This window comes from Geotrypetes seraphini, chromosome 4 (assembly GCF_902459505.1).
Source record: "Geotrypetes seraphini chromosome 4, aGeoSer1.1, whole genome shotgun sequence".
NCBI lineage: Eukaryota > Metazoa > Chordata > Amphibia > Gymnophiona > Dermophiidae > Geotrypetes > Geotrypetes seraphini.
Window position 1 is genome coordinate 2,837,928 of NC_047087.1, and position 12,068 is coordinate 2,849,995.

The 12,068-nt window shown below is 47.0% G+C and overlaps 1 protein-coding gene across 2 annotated transcripts in view; it reads right to left on the reverse strand.

The window, feature by feature from the left end:
- Positions 1–12,068, reverse strand: part of PMFBP1 (polyamine modulated factor 1 binding protein 1) — a 561,980-nt gene that overhangs the window by 129,195 nt on the left and 420,717 nt on the right. For both annotated transcript variants that reach the window (XM_033943674.1, XM_033943673.1), the window contains one exon: positions 7,606–7,750. In XM_033943674.1, the coding sequence (XP_033799565.1) occupies positions 7,606–7,750 (145 nt within the window). The remainder of the gene's footprint in view (positions 1–7,605; positions 7,751–12,068) is intronic.

Consider the following 12,068-nt stretch of genomic DNA (forward strand, 5'->3'; position numbering starts at 1 on the left):
TGGCAGGCTGGTGCGCGCCCTTTACCTTCCTCAACCTCCTGCACTCTCCTCGCGGTCAGGGGGGTGACCTGTCATCCAAATTGCGATTTCTGTGCCCTTTCATCATGGCTTGGTGGTGGTGGCGCAGGGCGCAGGATCGGTCTCCCCTTGTCTCTCCCTTCCTGCAACTGCAGGGTAACCCTGGTTTCTCCCTGGGCCTTGGCAACTCTCCTTTCGTGGCGTGGGCATCTCGGGGAGCCTCTCTCCTCTTCCACCTGATTGATTGGGATACTGGCGTTTTTTCCTCCTTTGCTCAAATCCAGGCTCGATGGGGCGTCCCTCGTCAGCAATTTTTTGCCTCTCTGCAAGCCCGGCATTATTTTCAAAGTCTCCACCTACAATATGGCACGGGGTGGATGGGCGGTCCCCTCAATGAGTATCTCTTCTCTGTACCGGCCTCTCAAAGTTCCCTCTTGGTGTGGTACAGGGTGGTCCGTTCTTCTACCCCTCCGGGACACCTCACTCATCTTCAGGATCTGTGGAACCGGGAACTGGCGGCCTCCTATACCCCCGATACCTTTCTAGAGCTTTTTTCCACCTTACATGCTTATGTGAAATCCACGGCTTGGCAGCAGACTCAATTCAAGATTCTTCATAGGGCTAACATCACTAGGGAGAGGGGTGCTCTCATGGGTCTATGGGACTCATCTTTGTGTACTAAGTGCAACCAGGCACTGTGACAATCCTGCAACCCCGAGGCTTGTCACAGAGAGATTTGGTAAGAGTTACAAGCCCGATGCAGAAGGGCAAACCAAGTCAGAGCTCGGGGGTGTAGATCAGCTGACTATCCGGTGGACTCTGAGACAGAATGGAAGTAGAACAGGAAAGCTGTGACTTCCCTGAGACTGTCCAGAAACCAGGCAGAAAAGTTTTACCTCGCTGTTTGCCAGGTGCTGGGAAGCAGAAAGCAGCACAGCAGGGTGCCTCGAGAGCAATTCAAGCAGAGGGAAGGAAACTTACCCCCTGCAGCTAAAGGGGAGTGGTTTCTTCCCCCAGCTTAAACAGAGTCTCTGTAATGAGCTTAGGGAGGCAGGAGGAACGTGGCAGAAAGGAACCAGCAGATTCCCCAGGTCAGGAGCAGAGCAGGAGCCAGAATCCCAGCATGAAGCTGAGCTAGCTTCGAAGCAGCCAGTGCCATTGGCAAAGTCTGATTGGGACATGCAAGAGGAATAGGTTAGAAGTCTTCCTTTAGAATCCTGTATGCCTGAGCCTATGATAGTAGAGGAGAGTTATACTCTGTGTGAAACCCAGCATGAGTAGATGGAGATTTGTTAACGTTTTGTTCTGAGTGCATGTTTGTGTAAAGCACAAGAGCTGAGATGTTTTTGTACCAACTGTAGTTAAGCTGTTTCAAAGAAGCTGTGCTGGAAAGCAGGCAGCAGTACTCTGGTATCGTATTTTCAAACCTCCTGCATGCTCCCAGCTGTTAGCTAATTATCATAGCCAACTGTGAAAACACAATTAACCCTGTGTGCCTTAGAACCTGGAGGAAGCTTACTAGAAAGACTGCTCCATTTTAGCCTGCTTGTTACCTGCAGTGCAAACTTAAGGAAACAGATTTCCATATAACTATTTTCAGCAGGACTTTACAACTGAAGGAACTTTGGACTTTTAAGGGCAGTAAGCCTACTTGGTGAACAGACTCTGGTAAAGGGAAATACTAGAACTGTGTTACCTTTGAAAGCCCAGAGCAGTGTGAATTATGTTTTGATTTTGAAGAATCTTTTTCCTTTGTGCAAAATTCATGCCACCGGTGAAACCGGGATTATTTTGGTGTTGCTGAGGCCAGTGACCTAATAAAGTCTATAACTTTCATTGAAGCCATTCTGACTACTAACTTGACTGAGAAAACACACACCAGCTGTTCTAGGAAGTGACCTAAGGGTATCCTGCTTGAAAGGTGGCCCTACTTCAAAGGGGCTCATGCCAGAGTGTCAGTTGTGAGTCACTACCTGGCTACCAAAAACCACTCGGCCAGAGTACAGGTGGTGACAGCACCTGGGACATTTCTGCATTCCTTCTTGGAGTGTCCCGAACTCTCCTTATGGAACTTTTCCTTTACACAGCTTCACTTGGTCTTGTAGCATGATTTGGAGTGGGATTACAAGACGCTCCTCTTGGGCGATCAAACCTTGCTAGAAGCACAGGGCCTCACTGTACCTCAGCGGCGCTTTATTTATTTAACCCTGTTAATGGTTAAACAAACCATTTTACAGTATTGGACCCAGGATGGGGCTATTCCCCTGGACTGTTGGCTCACTCGGATGTCTGAGTTGGCCAGGTTTGAGTTTTGTTATCATAAACGCTCTACCAATCCGGAGGTTCGGGCATACCTGGCTTTATGGAGAGCGTTCCTGCGGCTACCTCTAGTCTCCCGACATGGGGGGGGGGAGTGGGGGGTCTGAAAGGAGAGTGGGGGGTCTGAAAGGAGAGTGTGTGTGAAATGCTTGATTGGCTGATTGTTTGTTTGTATAGTTGAGTTGGATGGTGTGGATGTTGCCCCACATATTGGGAATTCGTAGGGAAGTGACTTACATACAGAAAAATTTATGGGGTCATTGGGGGAGCCGGGATGCTTCGTTGCTGGATTATCCTGAGACAGCGGTTTGGAGCTTTCTATCCATCGCTGATTTCCTCCTCTTAGCCAGAAGAGGGAGCTCTGCTACGTGATTTCTCATCCTTTCTTCAACCTGTGTCACTGATTTTATGGTTTATTCTGGGTGGGAGATCTTGGACATCTCCTCTTCTCTTTCTCTTTCTTTATTGCCCATGGATGATATGTTGTTCATAATTCCTATGCTGCTGGTGCTTGTTTTATCTTACTCAGAGCTGCTTCTGTTATGCATTTGTTATGCTTTTGTTTATCCTGTATCCTGTTTCTTCCTCTGATTGACTTTAATATAAATGATTTAATATAAATGACCATCCCTTTTTAACATATTCGTAGGGGACTTGACCCGAGGGCTTCAGGGAAAAATAGCGCTGTTTGCCAACGACACCAAACTGTGTAATATAGTAGGTGAAAGCGATCTCACGGATGGTATGGCGCAGGATCTGATCAAGTTGGAAAACTGGTCCTCAACACGGCAGCTGGGCTTCAACGCAAAGAAGTGTAAGGTGAAGCATCTCGGCAGCAGAAATCCATGCAGAACTTACACCTTGAATGGAGAAACACTAGCTACGACCTCAGAAGAACGAGACTTGGGAGTAATCATCAGTGCAGACATGAAGACTGCCAAACAGGTAGAGAAGGCCTCATCCAAAGCAAGGCGGATGATGGGATGTATCAATAGAAGCTTCGTCAGCCGTAAACCTGAAGTCATAATGCCACTGTACAGAGCCATGGTGAGACCTCATCTGGAGTACTGTGTGCAATTCTGGAGGCCACATTACCGTAAAGATGTACTTCGAGTTGAGTCAGTCCAGCGAATGGCCACTAGGATGGTCTCCGGACTCAAGGGTCTCTCATACGAGGAAAGACTGGGCAAGTTGCAGCTCTACTCTCTAGAGGAGCGCAGGGAGAGGGGGTGACATGATTGAGACATTTAAGTACGTCACGGGTCGTGTCGAGGTGGAAAACGACATATTCTTTCCTAAGGGACCTTCAGTCACAAGGGGGCACCCGCTCAAACTCAGAGGAGGGAGATTTGGTGGTGACACCAGGAAGTATTTCTTTACAGAAAGGGTGGTGGATCACTGGAACAAACTACCGGTGCAGGTGATCAAGGCCACTAGAGTGCTCGACTTTAAGAATAAATGGGACATCCAGTGGGATCTCTACGTGGGTCGAGCAGCACTCTGACTTAATGGGGTGGGACAGTAGAGTGGGCAGACTTGATGGGCTATAGCCCTTTTCTGCCGTCATCTTTCTATGTTTCTATGAATTGCAAAAAAAAAAAAAAAAAGGTCATCCAAGAGAGGCAGAGGAAGAGATCTTCCACCAGATCCGTGTACCACAGACACCGAGGCCAATCCAGATCTACCAGAACAATGAGACCCGGATGACGAAAGATGCGGAGAAGAACTCTGCCCACTAATGGCCACAGAGGGAACACATACAACAGCCCCTCCCTTGGCCATGATTGATCCAGAGCATTCAGGCCCTGGGCCAGCTAATCCCTATGACGACTGAAGAAGTGACCTAGACACTGAGCCTCCCAACCAAGGAGACGGGCATCCGTGAGAAGCACCGCCCACTGTGGTTGATCCAGACTCATCCCCTGAACAAGAGGAGAAGTGTGGAGCCACCAACAAAGACTGCAGTGCGCCAAGCCATGCAGAGGAACAGGGAGATCCAAACTGTGCCTCTGGGGCGACCACCTCCGGAGTAGAGCAAACTGAAGAGGACGCATGTGGGCCTGCGCACACCTCACTACGTCTAGGAAAGCTGCCATCAACTCCAAGACTTGGAGGAAATCCTGCGCCAGAGAACACCAGGACGCCATAAGGAGGCGAATCTGAGATTGCAATTTGCTTACCTACGCCTCTAGAAGACCTTCCCCAAGGAGGTGTCGAACAGAACCCCAAGATACTCCAGATGCTGAGATGGGACCAATCGACTCTTGGAAAGGTTGACCACCCAGCGCAGTGAATGGAGAAACTCCATCACCCGAGCCGTAACCCGGGTGCTCTCTTGCAATGACTTTGCCCAAATCAACCAGTCATTCAGGTAGGGATGCACCAGAATGCCCTCTGACCGCAAGGCTGCCACGACGACCACCATAACCTTGGTGAACGACCAGGGAGTTGTGGCCAGACCAAAGGGAAATGCACAGAACTGATAGTGCTGACCCAAGATCGCAAAGCGAAGGGAGTGCTGATGGGAGGCCCAAATGGGAACATGCAAGTAGGCCCCCGTCAGATCGAGAAAAGTCAGGAACTACATCGGCTAAACCACTAGAATGACAGACCACAGTATTTCCATGCGAAAAGAGGGAATTCTGAGAGCCCTGTTGACGTCTTTTAAATCTAGGATGGGCCGAAAGGTCCCCTCCTTCTTGAGCACCCCAAAGTGGGGGAGAGTGTGGCACAGTGGTTAAAGCTACAGCCTCAGCACCCTGGGGTTGTAGGTTCAAACCCACACTGCACCTTGTGACCCTGGGCAAGTCACTTAATGCCCCCATTGCCTCAGGTACACTAGATAGATTGTGAGCCCACCAGGACAGACAGGGAAAAATGCTTGAGTACCTGAATAAATTTATGTAAAACCGTTCTGAGCTCTCCTGGGAGAACGGTATAGAAAATTGAAATTGAATTGCATAAATGGAGTACCTGCCGGTGCCACACTCCTGAGGAGGCACTGGAACAACTGCTTTGAGATCTAGCAAGCACTGAAGAGTCTGGCGAAAGGCCTGCATCTTCCATGCCGCCTGACATGGAGAGGCTAAAAAATAATCTGGCCGAGGGTGGGCAAACTCCAGAGTATAACTGTCCCGCACCACCTCCAGGACCCACTGATCGGATGTGATCTCGGCCCACTTGGGAAAAAAATTGCGCAGCCGGGCACCCACTGGAACCAAAGGGGGCGCCGGTAATGAGTTATTGTGCAGGACGGGCAGCGGGGGAACCAGCGGAGGGATTCCCAGCCCCCCAACAGGACTGCATGCGCTGATAAAACCAACCCTGGGAAAACCCCGAAGCCTGGAAAGTAGCAGCCCCATGCCCAGGGTGATACTTGCAGAACTCCCGCAGATGCCTGTGGGCAGTGCCACCCCAAGACATTGGGCAGGCACAGTCCTCAGCCAGGCAGGGCACCTTAGAGTTCGTCAGCGTCTGAACCATCTTATCTAAATCCTCTCCAAACAAAAAAGACCCCCGAAAGGGAAATTTGGTAAGCTTAGTTTTGGACGCGGCAACTGCCGACCAAGCGCAAAGCCACAAAGTATGTTGTGCGGCCACTCCAAAAGCCACTGACTTAGCTGACGTCCACACCAAGACATAGAGAGCATCCGAGATGAACGAGGCAGCCATCTCAATCATTGCCACTTTCTGATCCACTAAGGACCAGTCATCAGACTCATGATCCAGGACACGCTCGGCCCACCAATACACAGAGGGAGCCACCAGTCCCCTACAAATAGCCGCCTGGACTCTCAAGGTAGAGACATCAAAATTCTGCTTAAGAATGGTCTCCAACTTACGCTCCTCAGAGTCCCTTAAGGCAGAACTGCCCTCAACAGGCACGGTATGCCGCATAGCTTCCCCACTGCTCCCTGCCGACTCGCGAAGCACTAAGGCCGGGGAGCCCTGGACGCCTGCATCCGGTGCCGACGGAGCTCCACAACCACACCGGCCCAACAGTTGTTTTCAGGCCGGCCATGAGTGCCTCGCGTCTGGACCAAATTGTGCACCTCTCCCCCTGAGAAGTGCTCAATTGCTCCATACTTGACCTAGCTAGCTAGTGACCTAGCTAGAATAAAAGTGTCGATTAGTCAAAAATACAGTAATTTACAGCATAGTTAAAGGGAAAGCAACCCTTCAGACCAGCACTACCTCAGAATATATATATTTTTTTAACAGAACAGACTCCACAGGCTCTAAAAGCTTGATTTAGGGATGAAGACTTAATGCTGAGGTTCCTCTAAAAAATGTGGGGAGGTGGAGGAAATAGGGGGAGGGACCCAGCACGAGACCTGCCGGGTTTGACACCCCCGATGTCGGATGGACCTCCAAACAGGGCCCACCCAAGCTCAATCCGGCCAAAAACAGGGACTAGCAACCCTAAACAAATTCCAACAGCCCTAACAAGGGAGATGGGTACAGTTCACTCACACCTGCTGGAGACTGAAAGAAGACTGATAGGAATAGGGGAAGGTACCTCTTATGTAGTATTCCACAGTTTTGTTTCAGTCTCCACCTGCTGGTCATGATGAGATATATACCCACTTGTAAGATTAACCTCTACTGGTCTGGAGAGTGCTAAAGAAAGAGATTGTTCACCCTCTCCAAAGTGAAGAGAACGAGAGGGCACTCGCTAAAGTTAGAAGGGAAAAGATTCCGTACAAACGTAAGAAAGTTTTTCTTCACCCAGAGAGTGGTAGAAATCTGGAATGCTCTTCCGGAGGCTGTTATAGGGGAAAGCACCCTTCAGGGATTCAAGACAAGGTTGGATAAGTTCTACTGGAACATAACATACGCAAGTAAGCCTAGACTCAAATAAGGCACTGGTCTTTGACTTAAAGGCCGCCGCATAAGCGAACTGCTGCGCACAAAGGACCACTGGTCTGCCCCAGCAGCGGCAAATCTTATGTTCTTATATACAGTAGTCTAAGTGACTTATAACTAGGGAGTGGACTAGAATGTTCAACACAGGTGGATGTAAGAGATTACAAATGGAACTGTCCCTGGTGTATATTTCTTAAGGCATGTTTTTCTTAGTAAGAAACAATTTGTTAAAGAGGATTTTTGACCTTTGGGCCTAGTGATTAGATGTGTTTATCCTCTAGACTTAATGCTTAGACTTAGGATGGGAACTGCTTCCCTTACAGTTAGATTCACAAGAGACTCACACGCAGAAAGAATGGACACAGTAAAGGCTGGACACTTACTTCCACAACTTCCATATACCTGTTGTTGTATCAGTTTTAGTTGCTCCCTGCTGCCCACCAGTTGCTGTTCCATAGCTTGTTGCTGCTTCAGCCCATCCTGAACTGCACTGTCAAAGTTTTCTTTAGCCTGCTTCAGCTCTGATTTTAGATGCTCCACAAGCTTCCTGCAAATAAACTCACAATTAGAGAGAGAGAGCATGCAACAGACAAGAAAGGGATAGTCAAATAGGTAGAAGTGTTTGACAAGCACTGATAGAGAATTCAAGTTTATTAAAATTTGATAAAATGCTAATCATAAATATTAAGCGTTTGACAATAAAAATTAAAATGGGGAACAATCAACAGATTTAAGACGCAACTTTACTTACATGAAAACAACAGGAAAATGGGGAGAAATACAATTTTAAAAGGAGAGAGTACAATTAAGGTTAAAAACAAAAGGGAAGTAGGAGAAATCATATTGATGTTGAACATAAGAATTTGCCTCCACTGGGTCAGACCAAGGGTCCATCGAGCCCAGCGGTCTGCTCCCGCGGCGGCCCATCAGATCCATGACCTGTAAGTGATCTTTTGTCTAACCCTTGGATTCCTACTTCCTTATATCCTGAAAACCTCTTCTTCCCTCTTATCTTTGCCCTTTTTGCTCCTGTGTCCTCCTTTATCTGTAGCCCTCAATCCCCTTATCTTTCAGGAATTTATCTAGTCCCTCTTTGAAACCCCTTAATGTAGTCTGTCCTATTACATCTTCCGGGAGCGCATTCCAGGTATCCACCACCCTCTGAGTGAAGAAGAATTTTCTGGCATTGGTTCTAAATCTGTCCCCTTTGAATTTCTCTGAGTGTCCTCTTGTTTTTGTAGTTCCTAGTACGCTGAAGAACCTGTCCCTCTCCACCCTCTCTATACCTTTCATAATCTTGTAAGTCGCTATCATGTCACCTCTGAGTCTCCGCTTCTCCAGGGTGAAGAGCCCCAGCCTCTCTAACCTCTCAGGGTATAGATAGGTATAGACCATTGCTCAGGAAATGGGCCTGATGGGCCGCCGCGGGAGCGGACCGCTGAGCAGGATGGACCTAGGGTCTGCCTCAGCGGAGGCAACTTCTTATGTTCTTATACCCTTAATCATTCATGTCGCTCTCCTCTGGACTCTCTCAAGTATCGCCATATCCTTCTTAAGGTATGACGACCAATATTGGACACCGTACTCCAGGTGCGGGTGCACCATCGCCCGATACAGCGGTAGGATGACTTCCTTCGTTCTTGTTGCAATACCCTTCTTGATAATACCCAACATTCTGTTTGCTTTCTTCGAGGCTGCCGCGCATTGGGCCGTTGGTTTCATTGTTGTATCCACCAACACTCCTAAGTCCTTTTCAAGGTTACTTTCCCCCAGTACCAGCCCCCCCATTTTGTAGCTGAACATCGGGTTCTTTTGCATGACCTTGCATTTCTCTATATTGAAGCTCATCTGCCATTTGTTCACCCACTCCTCCAATGTTGTCAGGTCTCTTTGTAGTTCATCACATTCCCCTATAGTTTTAACCCTGCTAAAGAGTTTAGTATCATCTGCAAATTTTATAACTTCACACTTTGTTCCCGCTTCCAGGTCATTTATAAATACATTGAACAGCAGCGGCCCGAGCACAGACCCCTGTGGGACACCGCTCGTTACCCTTCTCCAGTCCGAGTATTGGCTCTTCACTGCAACCCTCTGCTTTCTGTCTGCCAACCAGTTTTTAACCCATCTATGTACGTCCCCTTCCACCCCGTGGTTCAACAGTTTCCTAAGTAGCCGCTCATGAGGTACCTTGTCAAAGGCTTTTTGAAAGTCGAGATATATGATGTCTATGGGGTCCCCTTTGACCATCTGGCTGTTTATCCCTTCAAAGAAGAATAGTAAGTTTGTTTGGCATGATCTTCTTTTGCAGAAGCCATGCTGGCTCGTTTTCATTAGACTATTTCTTTCTAAAGCTCACAGATACTGTCTTTTATCAGTGCTTCTACCATCTTGCCCGGCACTGAAGTCAAACTCACTGGTCTGTAGTTTCCTAGATCACCTTTCGAGCCCTTTTTGAAGATAGGTGTGACATTTGCTATTTTCCAATCCTCCGGGATCACCCCTGTTTTCAAGGACAGGTTGCAAACTTTTTGGAGTGTCTCTGCTATTTCGGTTTTCAGTACCTTTAGTACCCTTGGGTGGATCCCGTCCGGGCCTGGGGATTTGTCGATTTTCAACCTGTCTATCTGTTAGAGGACATCTTGGAGGCTTACCTCTAATGTCGATAGCTTTTCCTCTGGGTCTCCTTTAAAGAATTCTTCTGTTTCGGTATATTGGATGTGTCCTTGCTTGTGAAGACTGACGAGAAGAACATGTTTAATCTGTCAGCCACCTCCTCTTCCCCCCTTATCGCTCCTTTGATGTCTCCATCGTCCAACGGTCCCACTTCCTCCCTCGCCGGTTGCTTCCCTTTAATATATCTGAAGAAGGATTTTAAATTTCCTGCTTCTTTGGCCAGTCTCTATTCGTATTCTCTTTTCGCTTTCCTGACCACTTGGTGACATTCTTTCTGATGTTCCCTGTGCTCTTTCCAGTTTTCCTCGGTTTTATCCCTTTTCCACTTCTGGAATGATTGTTTCTTGCCCTGTATCGCATCCTTCACCGCATTGTTTATCCACACCGGGTCTTTTGAATATGAGTAAAAACAGAATGTGGCAAGGAAGGAGCCAGAGATTGATTAGCAATCATAAGCATCTTTAAATAAGAAGCTTTTAAGGTTGCCCTTAAATTTATCTAGATTTTGCTCCGCCCTTAAATATGATGGTAACGAATTCCATATTGTAGGGGCTAAAGTTGCAAATGAAGAGGCCCTATGGGTACTAATGATTTTTAGGGATGGGACATGAAGAAGGTGCTATGATGCAGTCTTAAAGTTCTCAAGGTTCGTGAGGAATAAGATACTTATGAATAAAAGCAGGTTCCTTGGTATTCATAGTTTTAAAGGAGATTAAGGCAATTTTATAGATTATTTGGTGGTGAACTGGTAACCAATGTGCATTTTTTAATAGAGGAGTGACATGATTAAATTTTTTATTTTTCATTATAATTTTTATTGCAGTGTTTTGTATTAATTGTAAGTGTCGGATGTCTTTTTGGCAGATTCCTTTAAGTAAGGAATTGAAGTAATCGAGTTTGGAAATTATGAGGGAATGAGTTAAAATATTAAGAGACTGAGGATCAAGGATGTTAGCTAAGGATTTAATCATTCTGAGTTTCCAAAAACAATTCTTGACAACAGCACTAATCTGAAAATGATAGGACGGTTTATTGTCAATTATTACTCCAAGGATTTTGATAGAGCTAACGAAGTTTACTGGTGTGCTATTGATAGTTATTGGAGATGTTAAGTGAAGATTTTCTTTCCAAGGAAAAAGACGACAATTAGTTTTAGAGATATTTAGCCAGAGTATGTTATCATAAAGCCATTGGCTGATCTTATTGAATTTTAAGTTGACAAGATTGAACAGGAGTGTGGGTTAGTGGGGATAGTCACAGATAGACAAAAGACAGGTCTAGGAAATGAAAGTATGGGACAGTCACAGAGAAACTAGGGGGATACTTTTATAAAGCTTTTTATGCATGTAAATTACATGCAGCAGAGAGCTCATATTATTGTGTAGCCAAATAACTGCCTATACTAGTGTATCGCGGCACACTAGTGTGCTTCAGAACATAAGAATTGCCGCTGCTGGGTCAGACCAGTGGTCCATCCTGCCCAGCAGTCCGCTCACGTGGCAGTCCCTAGGTCAAGGCCAGTGCTCCAAATGAGTCCAGGTGTGCCCTGACGAGACACCAGTAAGGAGAGGTGCCGGTGCGGGCTGACTACTTATAGGACGTGTCTCTCATGGCGAAAGGCATGTTCTCTAGGCAGTCAGTCAGCGCCGACGACTCTTCTCCTCGCTGGCATCCCTCCTCCTCTCCCTGCACCTCCACACCTAAACTAAACTAAACCTTAAGTTTATATACCGCATCCTCTCCATGAATATAGAGCTTGGCATGTTTACAAAAGTTTAATAAAGGAAGAGAATAGCATATTGAGTTTGGTGGATTGAGAATAGGGGGGGAGGAGAGCGTTACGTTTCTGTGAAAAGACTGGTTTTCAGATGCTTACGGAATAGTTGGAAGGAGACCTGAGTCCGCAGTGGGGTAGTAAGGTTATTCCAAAGCCCTGTAATTCTGAAAAAGAGAGATTTTCCCGCATAGAAGATACCTTTTAGTGAGGGGAAGGAAAGTTTAAATTTTGGGGTGGAAAGTTTAAATTATCGGGACTCGGGGAGTTCCAAGATAGAGGGATTAGAGGAGGAAGGATGCCGTGTAGGATTTTAAAAGCTAGGCAGGAGCATTTAAAATGAACCCTGGTGATTATTGGGAGCCAGTGGAGTTTGGACAAAAGTGGAGAGACATGGTCAAATTTACGTTTTGCGAAG